This window comes from Syngnathoides biaculeatus, chromosome 10, assembly GCF_019802595.1.
Source record: "Syngnathoides biaculeatus isolate LvHL_M chromosome 10, ASM1980259v1, whole genome shotgun sequence".
Lineage (NCBI taxonomy): Eukaryota > Metazoa > Chordata > Actinopteri > Syngnathiformes > Syngnathidae > Syngnathoides > Syngnathoides biaculeatus.
Window position 1 is genome coordinate 13,159,862 of NC_084649.1, and position 19,904 is coordinate 13,179,765.

At 42.6% G+C, this 19,904-nt stretch overlaps 1 protein-coding gene across 1 annotated transcript in view; it reads left to right on the forward strand.

Moving 5' to 3' along the window:
* LOC133508139 (low-density lipoprotein receptor-related protein 1-like) overlaps positions 1–19,904 on the forward strand; it is a 111,526-nt gene that overhangs the window by 39,697 nt on the left and 51,925 nt on the right. Inside the window, exons 7-15 of the mRNA XM_061833931.1 lie at positions 8,138–8,300; positions 8,741–8,963; positions 13,515–13,704; positions 13,790–13,933; positions 14,917–15,153; positions 15,219–15,399; positions 18,167–18,389; positions 18,756–18,945; positions 19,036–19,161. Of these exons, the coding sequence (XP_061689915.1) occupies positions 8,138–8,300; positions 8,741–8,963; positions 13,515–13,704; positions 13,790–13,933; positions 14,917–15,153; positions 15,219–15,399; positions 18,167–18,389; positions 18,756–18,945; positions 19,036–19,161 (1,677 nt within the window). The remainder of the gene's footprint in view (positions 1–8,137; positions 8,301–8,740; positions 8,964–13,514; positions 13,705–13,789; positions 13,934–14,916; positions 15,154–15,218; positions 15,400–18,166; positions 18,390–18,755; positions 18,946–19,035; positions 19,162–19,904) is intronic.

Below are 19,904 nucleotides of genomic sequence, written 5' to 3' on the forward strand. Positions count from 1 at the left end.
CTGCAGCAACCAGATCATGACTGATCTGCGGAGTAGTACAGCTGTACAATTATCAGTTCTATATTGAAATAGGTAAGCATTACAATTACAGTAGATGCCTTGTGAAAAATAATCACACTGTACTGCATGCAAATGAACAGGATGGAATCCATGATTCCTTTAGCTAATTCTTTCATATTTTTAGGAAAGTACTGTGTAATCCTGTGGCATAATTATGCATGCAGGTCAAGCATTAAGGAGGCTTGGACATGAATAATACATACATAGCAAGAATTTAAAATAAAACCTCCAGTGCTCCTTCTACAAAATCAATTTTCTGCTAGATTCATATCTGGAACTAACCCAATAGGAATCGGAAATCAGTCTGTGCGATTAATTACATCAGAAGCTTAAAGTCTGATTTAATTGTGCTTAGTCTGCCTGCCATGTGCCACCGCTGGTACTGCTGGGATTTAAATATCAGACATAAACAGACAAACCACGCTGAGCGTTTCTCACAGATAAATTATTGTTAACTTTGAACAAAAATGACATATTGTTAACATATCTACAATATGTGTACATCGGCACTGAGACACGTATGAATTCAAATGTTGGTACTTTTGAATCCAAAACTTTACGTTGAGCTTTCTGGGTAGCTTCTTCTCAGTTTCATTTATTCAACTGACACTTTATTTGCGTTTGGTACTTTTGATGCTGACACTAGTTAATAACCATTTGGAGTCAGATTTTTATTTATTTATTCAAAAACAAAGTCTCAAGATTTAATAACACATTCAACCAAATGTGTGTGTGTGTGTGTGTGTTTTTTTAAATAAATGCTACACTAAACATTTTGTGTTCTATCAGCTGAAGAATATTTGAAAATTTGTCACTGACTGTCATCTATATTTTTTCCATCTATAGTAGTAGTACAGTATAAGGCACTGCTTGGTGCAGTTTAAACACATGTCCACATTGAACTGTAATAAAAACAAGATCAGTGAAATATCAATCATGATTATTTTCTCAGTTGCGGCCAAAAGTATGAGCAAAAACCAGCTGCTCTGTGATGTTGTTAAAAAGTAATTAAATGCTATTTCACGTCCTGAAAACCAAGCTCAGACAATAATAATATGAATCCCAAGCTCGAGATCATCGTATGAGCGGCCTAGCGTTCGTGATTCTGCTCAAATTTTTTCGTAATCAAACCCATATTGGTGAATAGCTATGACAAATAATTAATGATCAAAACCAGAACGAAGCTCCAGCCCGAGAGCACGCAAAAGGGTTCCAGTTTCAATCTCTCAACTGCTCATTTGATATACACCAGAAGTTGTTTAGTATGATTGAGCGGTGTCATGTCTGGGGGCATCTGAGGGTTGTGAACCAAAAGGACATTTAGCGTCACAAGTGCCACTTGACCTTTTGATTGGGCAACAGACTGCGAGGTTTTTTTTTTTCGTTTTGTTTACAGTCCTCTTGTGAAAGAGACAGCAGAAACCAAAGGCAGGAGTGAACATACAGGAAATGATGCACGTTTGGTTGGAATGACTCATGACCTCGGTACGCCACAGATGGCTTGTCCAGATGTGACTTCACCACTCTCTCTTCTCTCTCTTTGCATGAAAGTCTGTTTCCCCTTCAGCCTTGTGAAACCTGCGTTTTGCAACCACTTCAATTTCATTGTGCGCTATCAAAACACATTGAAAGAAGATTCTTTTTTTTTTTTTTTATAAGAGCTGCCAAAGAAAAAGAGCAACCTATAACATTAGGCCTGATGAAATGTGTAAAAATATTGCATTGTATAAATGCATTCTTGCACTCTTGCTTTATTTATATTGTCTGTCCACAAAGGATCAGTTGTAGTAGTACCATTATTACATTGCTTTGTTTGTAATATACTTCTACTGTCAACATTACTGCTATTAAATGAAAGGAATGAGACATGTGCTACAGTACTGAAAGGAATGAAACATACAATGTTTTTTTTCTTCATCAGTAAGCGTGCAGACCTCCGAAACTGGAGATTAATATTTTTATTTATTTATTTTTAACAAACCAAGCCACTTGTGTTAACAAGTTCAACATTAAGATCTCAACATTAACCAAGGACATAACCTCCTTGTTGCCGATAAGGTGCAGATTTCTTTGGAAAAAAACAGTGCACTTTTCAGATCTATATCAAATCCAAAAGCCCAAAAATGTCAATATTGTATTTACAAGCAAGTAAAGGCAGAACTTCATTTTATGGGCTCCCAAAGCTGAGAATCCGTGAAACGAAGCTGATATCTGTTCAGCAGACGCACTGTGCACCAGCAGGCTGATCCCAGAGCTGCTGCTAAGCCTCCAGGATAGACCTGTTCCCCTCCCTGCACGGCCTGCGCTGTCTTCTGATCAGCACACACACAGCGTCTTGAAATCTCCTTACGGGGTCATGTGCTGCTAAAAGTCAAGCCGGCCAGGACATCTTAAATTGTTTCCCCAGTCGCACACACACACACGCGAGCACGTGCACGCATTCACCTTCATTGACAATGAAGCAGTGTACAAGCTACACGTCTTAAATCCTCTGCCTTCTTGTCTGCAGGCTTTGGCAGTATTTGGAATTTAAGATCCGCCCCCCAAGTCTTCCCTTGCTTTGGTTGTTGCTGACCATAGGGTGTGTCGTACGGCGTGAGAGTAGCTAAGAAAAGTGTGAGTTGGGTTAATGAGCGTCACAGTTTAAACTTGGAGCAACATAATGAATGGCCATTGAGTTGAAGCCAAAACTGTGACAAAATACTTTAAATTCTTTCCATTCTATTTTATCATGTCATTCCCCGTTTTTCCAAACTTCAATACCTTTTCCGTCACTAAAATACATCTATTTTTGGGAAGTTGGGAACAAATGATTGGCTTTTCCATTATACGAGGCTGCTCTTTGTTGAAATCACCAGCTACAAATGACAGTTTGCTGAGAGACTTTGATTGAAGAAGTAACTGTGGTCTGATTAGTTTACTGGGAAAAGTAACTTGTTACCGTAATTTCCGGCCTATAGAGTGCACTGGATTATAAGGCTCACCCAGTACATTTGTAAAGGAAATACCATTTGGGGCAGCACGGTGGAGCAGCTGGTAAAGCATTGGCCTCACAGTTCTGACGACCCAGGTTCGATCCCGGCCCCGCCTGTGTGGAGTTTGCGTGTTCTCCCCGTGCCTGTGTGGGTTTTCTCCTGGCACTCCAGTTTCCTCACACATTCCAAAAACATTAATTGGAGACTCTAAACTGCCCCTTGCTGTGATTGTGAGTGCGGCTGTTTGTCTCTATGTGCTCTGCGATTGGTAGGCAACCAGTTCATGGTGTACCGCGCCTCCAGCCCGTTGACAGCTGGGATAGTCTCCAGCACTCCTCGTGACCCTCGTGAGGATAAGCGGCAAAGAAAATGGATAGATGGATACCATTTGCTACATACATAAGCCCCACCTGTGTAAAAGCCACAAGTGCCCACATTGAAACACGAGATATTTACAAAGAAAGACGGTACACAGAAAGAGTTTTCAAAGTTTTAATACCTTAACTTATCTTAACATAGCAAGAACCTGGTAGCACGAATAGGGCTGGTTAAAAAAAAAAAACAAAAACAAACAAACAAAAAAAAAAACATACCGGTAAAAAGTAGGTAGCAACACGGTAGCACAGCTCTAACAGAGCCGGTTAAAAAGAAACACGTAAATCACTAAGACGCGGCAGTAACACAGCAGAAACACGCTAGTGCGGCCCTAACACTAGTGCAGCGCTAACAGGGGTTAAAAAAAACTTAGTGGTAAAAATCACTGAGACGCGGCAGTAACACAGCAGAAACACGCTAGTGCGGCCCTAACACTAGCGCAGCGCTAACAGGGCCGGTTAAAAAAAACTTACCGCTAAAAATCACTGAGACACGGTAGTAACACAGCAGCAACACTCTAGCACAGTACAAACACTACTGCAGCGCAAACAGGGTTTAAAAAAAACTTAGTGGTAAAAATCACTGAGACGCGGCAGCAACACTCTAGCACAGTGCTAACACTAGCTCAGCCCTGACAGGGCCGGTTGAAAAAAAAACAAAAAACATACCAGTAAAAGTCACTTCCTCACCACATATAGTCTACTGGTCTCACTCTTACCTTTTCCGCTCGAGTGCCCCTTTGCAGCCGTGAGAAAAAACTGCACAAATTAGTTGCATCACTGCATAAGCCACAGGGTTGAAACCGTGTGAAAAAAGTCGCGGGTTATAGGCCAGAAATTATGGTAGTTTGCTTGTTACTCAGAATGGTGCATTTTTGGAGTAAAGTGTCTTTTTGTAACTTTTGTAACTCTGTACTAACTGTACTTTGTAGCGCATTACTGGTATCGCTGACCAGGATGCAGAAGATGCTTATGATTCCTCTTACTTCCACTTTATTCACTCATTAGCATTTTAGTATACAAATGTTGTGCTCCATTTCGTTCTACCTTTTTAAGTACATATGCGTACTCCCAGATGCTGGCAAAAGATGAAGAGGCAGCTGATTCTGTTCTTTTTAATGAAGTTGCTCCGGGTCGTTATGGTGTGAGATCGACATAACTCATAATGAAGCGTACGCGATGAATCCACACCAGGGAGGGAAAAGACGGTACATGCAGGAGGAGAGTGAAGGGGATTGGCAGGAGTATGTCAAGCGTCTACTTTTAAAATATTGCACTTCTTCTCTTGTACCTTTATCAATACATGGCGTAATCAGTGAATCAGTGTGTCGCGGGACAGCTGGAAGTGTTTAAACAGAGCGCTGTGTGTTAAAAATTAAGAGCACCTCTGGGATTACGGCCGCTGACTCCCATAAACCTCAGAAATGCTGCACAATGGCCAAGTTTCCCTGGTGGAAATTAGATCTCTCCTTCCCTCCCAGCTTCTCCTGTATTTTTCCCTCAAATTTTGTTCCTTTCTGATACATTCCTCTCTCGTTTTTCGCTCATACCTTTCCTCCAACTGTTACTCAAACCAAAACACTTTCAACACTGACAACTCCTCCGCAACGAGAGACAGATTTATTGGTCTGTCATTGGTAAAAGTATTTTTTTTAATGCCAAAGAATCTGCTTAGTCATTTCCTCCTTAGCAAAGCTTTTTTGGACTCTGTTGGAGAAATGGACACTTTGGTCTGCCTTCCTCATCAAGGTGGCCCAGCTCACCCTAGAAAACAACCCAGTACTTGATGACCCTGGGCCCCTGCTGCTGGATTGCAGCCCCCTATCTGGGCTGTTTGTGTTTGTGTGAGGACAGTTCTGAGGAGAGCAGAGCACAGGGCAGCTGTAAAAATAGACATCTTGTGGTTTTTGAAGCCCTCATCCCCGTTCCGCTTTCTCGCTGTCACTCATTCACTTCATCTACTGCTGTTGAAATGTGGGAAGAGCAACATTTACATCTTTAACTTCAAGCTTCCTAATGGGCTTTGCATTTGGCTCCCCTTCAAAGCATATTTTTCGTGATTTATGTTCGGTATTTGGTATTTAGCTGATAACAGCCTTATTTCAAGGTATTGAATACTAGTGAAGGCTGCCCATGCCAGCCACCGCTACAGTTAGAAGTTTTCAAATGATGAGCAAGATTCAAAGGTAGCCTCAGCTCACCCCTCACAAGCTCACAAACGTGAACGTGTACAAGACGGGTATTGTATAAACGTAAATAGGAAACAGGCCAATCTTAGACATTGCGAGCTGTTTGCTGCATGTGCATATCAACGATGGACATCACCGTCCGTCTCTTTCACACCTTCAGCTACAAAAGTGTCAGACTTGCTCGTCTTGTCGCCTAGTTGTAAAATAATAAGTATAGTAAAATTAGATGCATGAGATGGCTCCAGAAAGGGTTGATTTTTTTTTTTTTTTTTTTTTTTTTTTTAAACTATGAATAATATTCTACTATCAGGTCACACAGATGGATTTCATCTATTACAAAGTGCTTTTTTTTTTTTTTTGAAAACTGCAAAAACACCATTTAACAGAAAAAAATCCTACGCACTAGTAGTTGCAGCTCTTTTGACACATCAGTGAATCACCTCGCATCTGAAATATTATAATATATATACCCAAAGTACTAGTGGTATTGGTAACTCAGTATCGGTGAGTACTTAAGAGTGAATACTTGTATTGGTATCGGTTTGAAAAAAAAAAAAAAAAAAAAAAAAAGGTGTTATAAAACATCTGTAATTTATGTTGACAACTTATGTTCAAAGATGCTCAGCTTGGAGGCAGACTTTAGTCCTACTGGCCTCTAGTCCAGTATTGTTGCACACAACCGTCCTTGAATAGCACGGAGCTATTGTTCAGCCGGCATATTGCATCAGCCACATGCAAAAAAACGGACCTTTTGACAATATGAAGAAATAATGATATGGCCAGTCTGCCATGGATGTATTTTTTTCCAAAGCCAGCACTTGACCAGACCCGTCAAGCTCTGTAAGATATAGAAGATATATAAAGCTGAACTATAAATAATGAGTACTTAAAAACATGAAAAAACACTCCATCCAGGTTTGACATTAGAATAGCTCAGAAAGAACCTTATCTGTCAATTGTTGCTCCATCCGTGCGCCCGCAAGTCTCATCACGTTTCCTCTGCAGTCATCAATTTTGTGCCTATCTTGGAGGGGTTCAAATAAAAATCCCTTTTTGCGAGCAGCAAAGCCATTTGCAATGTTATTGTGTCTGTCTCTTATCGCACCAAACTTATCCCAAACATCTGATTTAGTCTTCGATAACAAGTCGTGCACAAGCTCATATTGGTCTCCAGCAGATTTAGCTTTAATAGTTTCCATTATGAGAGCACTCGAGGGCTGACTTTGAAAGTCTAAGTCATTTTGAATTGATAAAAAGGATTGATTTGAGGATTATACATTACATTTTTTCGTTTTTTTTTTTTTTAAATGTTTTTACCGTCTATGCTAGAATGAATTTGCCCCATGACAAAAGCAAGAAGTGCTGTTGCTAAATGTTGGTTTTCAGGATTATGCAAAAAATATCCACCATCAATTTTCATTATACTTTATGGAAGGTGGCGGATGTGTTGATTACATTTTTCTGAGGATGTGTTTTTCCCCCCTCTTTTCATTCTTTGAGTCACAATCCAGCTTCATCTCCCATGTACTGGAAGGTAGCAAAAAGACAAACATAACAGCACTCAACCATTTAAAAAAAATTGGAGAAATGTATTTTCTCTTTTCACAAAGAATGAGTTTTCTCTGCTCTAGTTAAAAAAATAAAAAAACGTTTCCATCAATTTGTGTCAATCTTGTGAGTAAGGCTTACGATTTTGTGTTTGTTTGTACTTTTACAATCAAGGCAATTCATTGGCTGCCTTGTTCTTGTCAGAGTGTTTGCTGCTGATTGCAGCGACAGACTCGTCCCACAATGTGGTCAGACAAACAAACTCTTTCATGGGACTCTCTATTTTTTTTTTTTTCTTGACTTAGCAGTTGTGAGCAATCCAACTTTGGCAGAGGTGCTTTAAACTTTCTCAACTGTAATGTTTGTCAATGATCACGTTCAACGATAAGTACTGCGTTATAAACAGGACGCAGTCTGACATCACGTGATGACCCGGCATCTTGGGAGGTATTTGACTAGTATTTGGCTGAGATGCTGTTTGGGGGGAGGAAGGAAGTCATCAAGGATCATTTTATATAGTCTTTTTTTTTTTTTTCTTTCTGTCCACTGTTTTTCTCTTCCCCCACAACCTCCCTATGTGGCTGGAATAGAGGCATCCATCCAGACCGTCCAGAGCATTGTGCATGGAAGTGTAGCGTTACTTGTTTTCCTTCTCCAAAGTTGACACTTTGAAACTTGTGTTTAATTCCAAGCAAGCAAGCAAGAAAGCAGCCCGTCACGTGAATTACGTTTGCCGACTTGATGCTCTTCGCTCGTCTACTCATTTGTCAGTCGAGCAAACTTCGCCCTTTTCCGAAACCTGCAAACGTGGACTGCTTGGGTTTAGTGCATGACTGCTCAGTAATTTGATGACGCTCTGAGCCTACTTCAGCACGTTATCATGACCTCTTACTTGGTAGAATTATTTACAACAACTTTACATGTTCAGGTTCTTTACAAGTCCACAGTCCTCTTCCCCCACCTCTCTCTCTCTCTCTCTCTCTCTTTACAGATGTGGAGCAGATGGCCATCGACTGGCTCACCGGAAACTTCTACTTTGTCGATGATGTGGATGACAGGATTTTTGTGTGTGACAAGGATGGACAGACATGTGTCACCCTTCTGGACCAGGAGCTCTACAACCCCAAAGGCATTGCCCTGGACCCCACCATGGGGTCAGTGTGATAACTGTTTTTCCCCCATGTACATAAACCCACTTGGAATGTTCCCGTGAGCAGGACTTATTGATTTTGAACTCTTTTCCCTTCATGGGTTATTAAATTCAATGGGATGGAAATAAAGTAGATCAACCTCATTTTCATTGGCATTTTCACCAGAATAACTGCCAGACTGACTGCCTTTTTTTTTTTTTTTTTTAAAACTTCTAATTCTCACACCCTAACTACAAAACACATTATAAAACATGCAATATGCAATCTAGGAAGCAATTTTTTGTCTTGTCCTCATGAAATATTTACAGGACATAGCACTTGTTGCAGATTTCATAGGGCACAAACGCGCTGCCTCTCTGCCACTCCAAAATTGCTGCTAATAATGTAGCAAATTTTCCCTGCCGAGCGCCCCTTAATTAGGTCTTGCGCGTGTCTCTCTTCAGAAAGGTGTTCTTCACAGACTACGGTCAGATTCCCAAGGTGGAGCGATGTGACATGGATGGCCAAAACCGGACCAAGCTTGTGGACAGTAAAATTGTGTTCCCCCACGGCATCACGCTGGATCTGGTCAGCAGGCTGGTGTACTGGGCCGACGCCTACCTGGACTACATCGAGGTGGTGGACTACGAAGGGAAGAACCGGCACACCATCATTCAAGGCCTGTTGGTAAGAGCATCCAACACAATCATCGCTCCGACGTGTCTGCCGTCTGCTTAGTGAAGAATGGGCGCATGGAAGATGAAGGACATTTTGCTTTTTCATCGGAGGAGCTGATTAATCGTCTGTAATATCAAGGTGCTTAATGTTCCACGCGGGTTGCCTCTGAAAGCCGTTACCATGACGTTTACTGTGATCTGTGGGAAGTAATGGCTTTCATTTATAGTCAGTAAGCCTCAGGGCACAGACTTGCCCACTCAAACACAAGAACTGTGCTGTGTGTGCGCACCCATTCTCGTCAGGGTACTTGAGCTGACGTAATGTTCGAAGCATGGCAACATCATAGTGAATGATTAGCTTCAAACTGGACTAAAAACAAGCAGTGAAGCGCTGTAGAATTGCTCTGCATCACACTAGGGTTGCAATATTTGGCCCGTCTCACGCACCTGTAGCTAAATGTTGTCAGTAGAGATGGCCGCCTGAAAAAAGGTTCAACAGTCAACGAGCAATTATTTTTTTCATATTCTAAATATTATTTTTCATGTGTTGCAGGAGGAACTTTTTTTTTTAATTCTCCTTTTTCTTTGCCATTGTTGGGGTGAGCAGATTAATGTTGCTTGGACTAGTCGTGCCATGATAGAGGTTTTCATGCATGTCATTTTGGGGTTCCTTAGAGGGCAAACTACTGTAGGTCAGATTGAATCAACAGTGCCTCTACTTGTTGCAAGTAGTACCCTACATTTTTCTTCAAGCGCTTTCAACTGCAGCACGGTGAATGAGTGGTTAGGTTGTCTGCCTCACGGTTGTGAGGTTATGGGACCCGACCGTGGCTCTGTCACCCCTGTGTGGCATTTGTTCTCCCTCTGCTGGAGTTAGTTTTCCCCACATTCTCAGATTTCCCAGCACATTCAGTTGTTTGTTTGTTTGTTTGTTCGTCAGGGACAATGCAGTCTTAGATAGTTCCCAACTTTGCAGCCAGTGTGATGCATAGTTTATAGCTAGTGCTAATTCTCGATTCCAGTTCTCTGTCGGGCTCTTCCATTGCAGTGCAATATAAAATATACATCAGTAAAAAAAGAAAACATTCCAGTACAATATAAAATATACATCAATTAAGAGCATTGCAATACAATATAAAATATAAATCTATTAAAAGACAATAACATACATTTTAGTAATTCATAAATCCAATATTGCATTATTGGAAACCCCTCACTCACTCTCTCTCACCCTCCCCCCTCCTCCGTGCACCATACATGCACTGCAAGAGATGAGTACATTTTTTTTTTTTTATACAGTGTTCTAAAAGCAGCATTTTTGTATAGCTTTTTTGCATTAGAGCTTGCAGGTATGGCTAACGTTGTGGCCAGCCTGTGGATATGAAAGCCAGTCCAGTTCTCTGTATCCACATTATAGAGGATAGATACGAGGTGAATACAGGTAGCAAAAGTGGTGTCCTCAAAAATAAGGCTTTGCAGTCCCTGTGTCACCATAGCAGCAGCGTGTCTTTCAGCCTGTGATAGGGTGATACGGTAATCAGTCCGTGTCTCTCTTTTACTGAGCCCGCAGCTTTTGGTTTGTGTGTGGCGCCATCATTAATTGACCAGTTAAGATCTGAGAGAACTTTTCCCACCGTTAACGTTTGTGCCTTTGAGGACAAATTGGCCATCACTGTGAGAGCAGCGAAAAGCTTTTTATTTGTCGCCTGCAACTTAAAGACAGTTTGAGTTGCTAAACCCTTTTGTGCGTCACATGGTTGAATTCAACAGGCTACCATAGCAACAGTCCCTCTGCCACATGCTACTTTACCACCAAATGATCCTGTAGAAGGAGAATCTAAACTTGTTGCAAAAGTCCATCTATCCATCCATGTTCTGAGCCGCTTATCCTCACAAGTGTCGTGGGAGTGCAGGAGCCTGTCCCAGCTATCCTCGGGCAGGAGGCGGGGTACACCCTGAACTGGTTGGCAGCCAATCGCAGAGCACATAGAGATAGACAACAGTCGCAGTCACAATCACACCTAGGGGCAATTTGGAGTGTACAATTAATGTTGCATGTTTTTGGGTGTGGGAGGAAACCGGAGTGCCTGGAGAAAACACACACAGGCACAGGAGTTTGGTGGGGCCATGGAGAATATCCTCCAGAAACCAGAAATTCTGTTACACCTTCCGGGATCTCAGGAAGGGGAAGCAGTACACCATCAACACTGTATAGTGGGGATGGAACTCTGCTGACTTCAACTCAAACCTTTGTGAGTCGGTGGGCCGAATACTTCGAATGCCTCCTAAATCCTACAGACATGCCTTCCCATGAGGAAACAGAGTCCGGGGGCTCAGAAACAGGCTCTCCTATTTCCGGATCATTGAGGTGGGTAAAAATCTCCTTGGTGCCAGTGCCCTGGGGGTGAATGAAGTCCGGACAGAGTTCCTAAAGGCTCTGGATGTTTTGGGGGTGTCCTAGCTGACACCCATCTGCAACATCAATTGACATCATTGGATAGTGCCTCTTGATTGGCAGAGTAGTGTGGTGGTCCCCCTTTTTTAAAAAAGGGGACGCTAGGGTGCTTTCCAACTACAAGGAGATCACACTCCTTACTTTCCTCAAAGGTTTATTTAGAGGTTCTGGAGAGGAGGGTTTGTCTGGAGGTTGAATCTTGCCCAACCAGTCTACATGTGCTTTGTGGACTTGGGTTAGGCTATTCAAGGCATTAAACTGTGTCCCTTGGGGAGTACAGTGGAGGGTGTGCTGTGAAAATGGGGTAAGGACCCCTTAATATGCGGTGTTTGGTCCCTGTGCAATCAGTGTCAGTTTGGTTGCATTGCTGGCAATAGGTCGAACACGTTTCCAGGGAGAGTTGGACTCTGCCAAGGCTACCCTTTGTGACCTATTCATTACCTTTATGGAATAAATTTCCTGGCGCAGCCGAGGTTTTGGTCCGATGGTCCGATTTGGTGGCTTCAGCACAGATGATTTGGAGCACAGATGATGTGGTTCTGATGGCTTCATCAAGCCGTGTCTTTCTCGTCTTGCTGGAGTGGTCCTCAGCAGAGTGTGAAGCTGCTGGAGTGAAAATCAGCACCTGCAAATCTGACTGCACCGTCCTCAGTCGAAAAATGGGTACAGTGCCCTCTCCGGGTCAGGGATGGGATCCTCCCCCAAGTGGAGGAGTTCAAGTATCTCAGGGTGTTGTTCACGAGCTGGGGGTCGTGATCTGTTTAGGATGCCTTCAGGACCCCTCTCTGGTCAGTTGTTGTGGAAATGTCCCACCGGGTGGAGGCCCAGGACACGGTAGAGAGATTATGTCTTCGGGCAGGCCTGTGAATATCTCAGGATCCCTCAGAATCACCAGTTGGCTTAGGATAGCCAAGTCTGGGCTTCCCTGCTTAAGATGCTGCCGCCGTGACCTAACCTCAGATAAGCGGGAGAAAATGGATGGATGGTTGTTCCCCATTAATCAGAAAATCAGTTTGCATGCATGATTGGGGAAAAAGAACGATCTTTCTGCCCATCAGAAGTGACAAATTGTCCAATGCGTTACGAAAAGAAAACACGAAACACTTTGAAAAATTTATCATGCTAATAAATAATTTGTGTGTGACTGAGAAACCAAGTGGGTTGTATCTGATAAAGGCATATCAAGGAAATACTCTGTCAAGCAAATGCATTATGCAAGAGAGCAACTGTGAAAAAGCCACTGATGAGTCGCTTCTGGTCTCTCTGGAGTCCAAAGAACCTCTTGATGCAGTATCCTCCAAATGTTCGCAGTGATGCATAACACGGTATTTTGGGCACCCAAGACAAATATCACATGGGGAAACATTTGCAGCAGTCACAGAGATACATTAAGACTGACTTTGGAACAACATCTGGGCTGCCTTTCCTTTCATGGCACGCTAACTTACTGTGTGCATCTGACAACTTCTTCTTGCCTGTGTTGCTTCTTCCGGTCACATCTTTTTTTTTTTGTCTCTTCATTTGTTTGGTTTTGCTGCCCACACCGAATGCGAGATGCTAAAGGACAACTACTCCTCTCTGAGACACTTAATTTGATTGTAAAGATAACTAACATTTTAAATGGTAATGCTAACCATCTGAAGTTTAGAATCAGAATTATCTTTATTTGCCAATTATGTCAGAAACATACAAGGAATTTGTCTCCGGTAGTTGTAGTAGTTGAATCATGGATTATTTGAAAACCACAAACACTTCCATCCTTATAATGTTTAACTCTTTTTGAGCGGAAACAAATGTGGTCCCTCAGGGTCGGGATTGCTCTACTGTGTTGCGAATTTTACTATATCAATTAAAGCAATGTAAGTACAGTACCGTGATCTTCTGGCAATGTGGCAACTATGTCACCGCATTCTATTTTGTAAATCCGATTTCAACTTTTACCTTCATGGAGATAAAATCGGTTAACACTGAGAACACGTGTGAACATAATTTTGATTTGACCCCGATCTGGTGAGGACTGGTACCCCTATGTTTGTTTCATGTACTGTTAAAATGTGAGGTGAAAAGAAATAACAAAAGACATTTTGTCTTTATTTCTTGTCCAAGATTGAGCATCTGTACGGACTGACCGTGTTTGAAAATTACCTCTACGCCACCAACTCGGACAACGCTAACATGCAACCCAAGACTAGCGTGATACGAATCAATCGATTCAACAGCCCAGACTATCAAGTGGTGACACGCGTGGACAAGGGAGGTGCGCTCCATGTCTACCATCAGAGACGCCAACCACCAGGTACATACTATTTTTCTGTCCTTTTGTCACACATAATGCATGCGAACATATCGCGCATTTTTATGGCGGTTTCACTCCTTTGCAGTCCGAAGCCACGCTTGTGAGGTGGACCAGTTTGGAAAAGCGGGAGGTTGCTCTGACATCTGTCTGCTTGGAAACGGACACAAAACCCGGACATGCCGGTGTCGCTCCGGATTTAGCCTGGGAAGCGATGGCAAGTCTTGCAAAAGTGAGTGGCGTCATGGTACCATAAGTCCAATACAATAAATGATGTGCACAATATTGATGGTGCACAAACATAACATGTATCTAAGTTTCAGAGATATTGGGGCTGGTCGTCGTTCTGATCTCTTTGGACTTGAGTTTTGAAACAAGGTTTATATGTAGTTCGAGTCCCAAGGTGGACAACTCCCCTCCCCTCCCCACCAGAAAAAAAAGTATAATGGCAACTCGCTGTTCAAGAGATCCTAGTCTGGTTCCGGACAACTGTCAGGATGCCCTTGAGCAAGGCACTGAATGAAATCCCCCCGATCTCTCCTTGCATGCCTGCATGTGTGATCCAATTCTCTGTGTGGCGTGCAAGGCATTTCCAGCAGTGTGAGCTGAATTTCTCCCCAAGGGATGATCAAGAGTATCATAAACAAATAAAACGGGAACAAATTTGCAATCGGTCACAGGTCAAGCTACGGGTATGTTTTTGACAAATCTTCACACTGTACGTGATTTTTCACCACTACAGAGCAACCCGATGGATTTTGAAGGTTATTCAACTTAAACTACTTGAAGTAGCTTCACTGAAGTCAACTTTATTCAGAGATGAAGTCCACTGAGAAGCTTTGAAATGACATAACTGGTGGTCGTTGCGACAGTCTCTACTGACCTTGTCACCGCTGTATGGCTAGCCGGCTAGCTTAGTATGTGTTTATTTTTAAATTCTATTATAGATTAGAATTAATAGGCTGTATTTATGTTTGTACCTCCTGAGGCCAGACTGCCCATGAAAATGTTCCTGACGATTTTACTAACAGAGAGATATTCAAATAATATTACATAAAGCTTCCTCAAGAGAGAATTGAGGACCACTTGGTATTCGTTTTCACAAAAAAACAAGTCCTTAGTTAACATCTAATTTTCTTATTTGATCTAGCAAGCAGATGTGTGCATATTATTTCCACCTTTAATTGGTGCTATTGATTCTTTGTTTTGCTTCAGAGCCCGAGCACGAGCTCTTCCTAGTCTATGGTAAGGGTCGCCCAGGGGTCATCAGGGGCATGGACATGAATGCCAAGGTTCCGGATGAATATATGATCCCTATCGAGAATCTGATGAAGCCCAGAGCTCTGGATTTCCACGCTGAGAGTGAGTTCATTTACTTCGCTGATGCCACCAGCTATATCATTGGGCGGCAGAAGATCGATGGGACTGAGAGGGACACCATTCTGAAAGAAGGTGGGTCATGGCACCTCTAGAACAAAAGTAGGACAGGCGAGCTAATTATCATCTTTTGCCCGCAGGAATCCACACGGTGGAGGGTATCGCTGTAGACTGGATGGCAGACAACTTGTACTGGACAGAGGATGGGCCCAAAAAAACCATTAGCGTGGCTCGGCTGGAGAAAGCCTCCCAAACTCGCAAGACGCTCATTGAAGATAAAATGACTCATCCACGTGCAATCGTTGTGGACCCTCTCCATGGGTAAGTGAGATGGAAGGTACAGTGGATAGAATCCGCCATGTTTGTCGCACTATTTACTGAATTCATTATGACTGCCTGCTAGTAACAGCTAAACACTTTTGTGCAGTGCTGTAAATTTTTACTTACCACTGTGAGACATTTAGTTACATTAGGACAGTGTTCATCTATGCATGCAATAATGCAAATCCCCACAACTTTTCAATAACCCTTCCTCTTTCTTGACATATTCCTTTACAAAAGGCCCTGCTTTTGCTCAAACACAGTTTGGAAATTTCTGCTCTAGATAGTAAAGCTCTAAGGTCAAATTGTTGGTAGCCTCACAATCAATGCTTCTACTGTGTTCCTATGGTGTTTGTGTGTGCTTATTTGTGGTCGCGGTAAGCACATTGCGTGATAATGATGGGCCGTTATCTCATTTCGTCTGCTCGCTTACAATCATCTTTCATCAAATCTTGTTAACCCTCATAATAACTACAAGGCCACTCACAGAACGCCACCCAAGGCTGATGTCAATTTGGTTGAGCCATACAGTTTCCCCACTTTGAGCTCATCGAACAAATGTAAATAGAGAAATATAACCCGAGTAAACTTAAAATGCAGTTTTTAAATGATTTCATTTATTAAGAGGGGGAAAATATTCAAAGTTACCTGGCCCTGCATGAGAAAGTAACTGAGCCCCTTGTTAAATCATGAATAAAATGTGACTCATCACAACTTTATTTTCTCTGCTTGATTGAAACTGTCAGCACTGTGTTCCATGATATATTTAATACCTTGGAAATTCTTTTGCAAGCTTCTCCTTACTAAATACATTTAAACCATGAGATTTCTTTGCGTGTGCCCTGCGACTGACTGGCGACCAGTTCAGGCTGTAGTTTGCGTTTCTCTCGAAGTCAGCTGAAATAGGCTCCAAAACTCCCGTGACCTTTGTGAGGATAAGCGACTTGGAAAATGGGTGGCCAGATTCCTTTCGGTGGTGTGTGAACTGTGTTGCAACATGTGACTATAAAAATCATACTAGAAATATCTGAATTTTATTTGAGGCTAACCAGTGGCACTTTAATTGGTGACAGGTGTGTGCTAATGCGAATTACAATCTGATTGAGATTCAGGACACAGTCATGTGCAACCAAACAATCACATTTTTTTAAATTTTGCTTCCCTTCTAAAAGATTTGGTTCTTTTTTTCACACAATCACATTATTGGTGGATTTTTTTTAATGATTATCCATCCATCAGTTTTCTTGCCTGCTTATTCTCATGAGGGTCGCGGGGGTGCTATCCCAGCTGTCAATGGACAGGAGGCGGTGTACACCCTGAACTGGTCGCCAGCCAATCGTTGGGCACATAGAGACAAACTGCCGCACTTAGAATCACACTTCAGGGCAATTTCGAGTGTCCAATTAATGTTGCATGTTTTTGGGATGTGGGAGGAAACCAAGTGCCCGGAGAAAACCCACGCAGACACGGGGAGAACATGCAAACTCCACACAGGCTGGTCCGGGATTGAACCCGGGACCTCAGAACTGTGAGGCCAACGCTTTCCAGCTGATCCACCGTGCCGCCTTTTAATGATTAGTCTTGGTATAAATTTTTTTTATCACCCCTAAAATTTTGGACAGGGCTTTTTCTATCAACTGTATCTCTGTATAAGGGCTTTGTAAAAATATGGACACATCTGTCTCTCACGCTGTAATCCAGAGCATAATCTGCCTGTGTATGGATGATGACCTCGCTGACTCTCTCTTGAGAAATATGTGCTGGAAAATACAAACACACGCAGACAGAAACATACACAAACACCACACACACTTTGGTTTGCTGCCGTGATGTGTGGTGATGGCGCTACCCGAGGGAGAGCCACTAGCCTGCACTAATGCCTGAAATCCATCAGACTCTGGGAAACAGAGACAATTGCAGGACAACGGGAAATTAAGATAGATGGGGTAAGGAAATACATTGTATGAACAAAAGTATTGGGATGGATCATTTAGTCCTTTTGATTAATTTGTTGTTCACGGGATCTGCTTTTTTCCTTTTCAATTTGGATTCTTCAGCATACAAACATTTGGTGAATATTTCAATGGGAATGGGTTGAAGAAAGACTTTTACTGTTCCGGCATGAGCGTGCCCTGTTTTACAAAGCAAGGTCCATCAAGGTCAATTTTTGGATGTGTTTCCTGTGGAATAATAAAATACTTTGGTTGGGAAAATCCCACAGAAACACTATATACTATTTGGGCAAAGAGAGAATTATAGTCTACAGTTTACTTCACCTATCCAGGTAAATGCCAGGCCCCAGTATTGTGTATCAAATGTTATCCAGCCATCCATTTTTTTTATTCCACTTGCTTGTCCTCATTAGAGTCACAGGTAAGATAGAACATGTCAAGTCGCGCCAAGTTAAGCCAACTAGGCCCCAGACCATCACAAGGCACATATGAATACACAACCTTCTTCTTATTGATTTAAGCTTACACTAAAGTTCTTGGAATGTGGTAGTCGACCGTAAAACGTGTAGAACTTGCAAATTCCCCACAAGAAGGCCTAATGCCGAGATTCAAACCAAGAATGTCACAACTATGAGGCGGATGTGCTCGCGTCTGGTTCATGTTTCTCAAATTTCTTACAACATACAGAATTCATAATTGGCAGTTATGAAGAAAAGTCATCTGAAAACCCCAGAGACAAACTACTGTATGTTCTTAGTGTCAGATTTTCCTTTAACGCCAAAAAACTGGTGTCCGTCCTCCTCTGTCTCCTCAAGCTGGATGTACTGGACAGACTGGGAGGAGGATCCCAAGGAGAGCAAACGAGGAAAAATTGAACGCGCTTGGATGGACGGCTCCAACAGAAACGTTTTCCTCACCAGCAAAACAGTGCTGTGGCCCAACGGCCTGAGCCTGGACATCCCGCAGGGAATCCTTTACTGGGTGGACGCCTACTATGACCGCATCGAGATGGTCTACCTCAACACCTCAGAACGCAAGGTCAGAACTCGTCTCGCCTTCAGCTAAAATGTACTGAGCTGAGCTTTTCACTGTTAAGTGACCTCATAAAGAAATAACCTTTCAAGCCAAATCTAAATCAACAAGATACTTTAAGCAATCTTCTCAGTCTCTATTTTAGTGAATAGTGGCAAGTACTGTTCTTGTATTTATTTTTATGGGGTATTTACAAATCAATCAGGAAGCCTTTTATTCACAGCTGTTTTAAAGATTGTTTGGTAATTGGCCCAAAAACGTTAACTCACTTGATTTCTAGCATCATTAGCTGTAAACAGTCAGAAGTCAGAGGAAAGGTCAGTACTGTCACATTTAATTCCCCCCCCATCCCCGCTTTTCTCACACGGATAGACTGTGTACGAGGGCCAGGAGCTGAACCATGCCTTTGGTCTCTGCCACTATAAACACTTCTTGTTCTGGAACGAGTACCGAAGTGGCAGCATTTACAAGTTGGACACCACCACTGGCACTGCCACCCTGCTGCGCAATGAAAGGCCGCCCATTTTTGAAATACGCATGTATGACGCTCAACAACAGCAAGGTAGATTATCTCGCACGCGGGCCGGTTCTAGAGTCTATTGTCAATGGTTTCATTGAGCGCTTTGTGCGGTTTCACGTTCTTCATCTCCAGGTTCGAATGCGTGTCGTGTGCACAACGGGGGCTGCACCAGCCTCTGCTTGGCCATACCAGGGGGCAGGCACTGTGCCTGTGCCGAAGACCAAATACTCGACCCCACTGACAACACCAGCTGCAAAGGCAAATATCAGCTTTGTGCAATCGGGTTATGCCTAAATTTTAGAGTACCGTAATTCCCGGCCTACAAAACGCACCTGGTTATAAGTCTTACCCAGTACATTTGTAAAGGAAATACCATTTGGTACATACATAGGCTGCAGCCGTGTAAAAGCCGCAAGTGCCCACATTGAAACAGACATTGAAACGCGAGATATTTACAAAGAAAGACGGTACACAGAGAGTTTAACGCTAACGCTAGCGCGACATACTGGTAAAGATCACTGAGACACGGAAGTAACACGCTTCCGCAGCGCTAACAGGGCCGGACCGGTAATAGTTACTTCCTCTGCACATATATTCCACCGGTCTCACTCTCACCTTTTCTGCTCGAGTGGCTGTTAGAAGAAAATGCACAAATTAGCCGCATCACCGCATAAGCATCAGGGTTGAAAGCGTGTGGAAAAAAAGTCGCGACTTATAGGCCGGAAATTACAGTAGATTAGTGATTACAGTAAAACGAGAAATAAAGAAAAAGGAGACCCACTACAAGGGCTGTATCAAATCAAAACTTACCAGGCAGTGTAGTTGGCCATCTTGCCTGTAGTTGTAGTATGTTGAGTATAAATTTGTATTTAATGTGCAGTACTGCGCATTAAAATTGGGTGTAGCTGGGTCTATGCTCTACTTGGCCTCAATGCAAATAACTGTATTACTGCATGGTGTGAAGGATGAAAATAAATTCCTCAATTGGATCTTTATAAAAA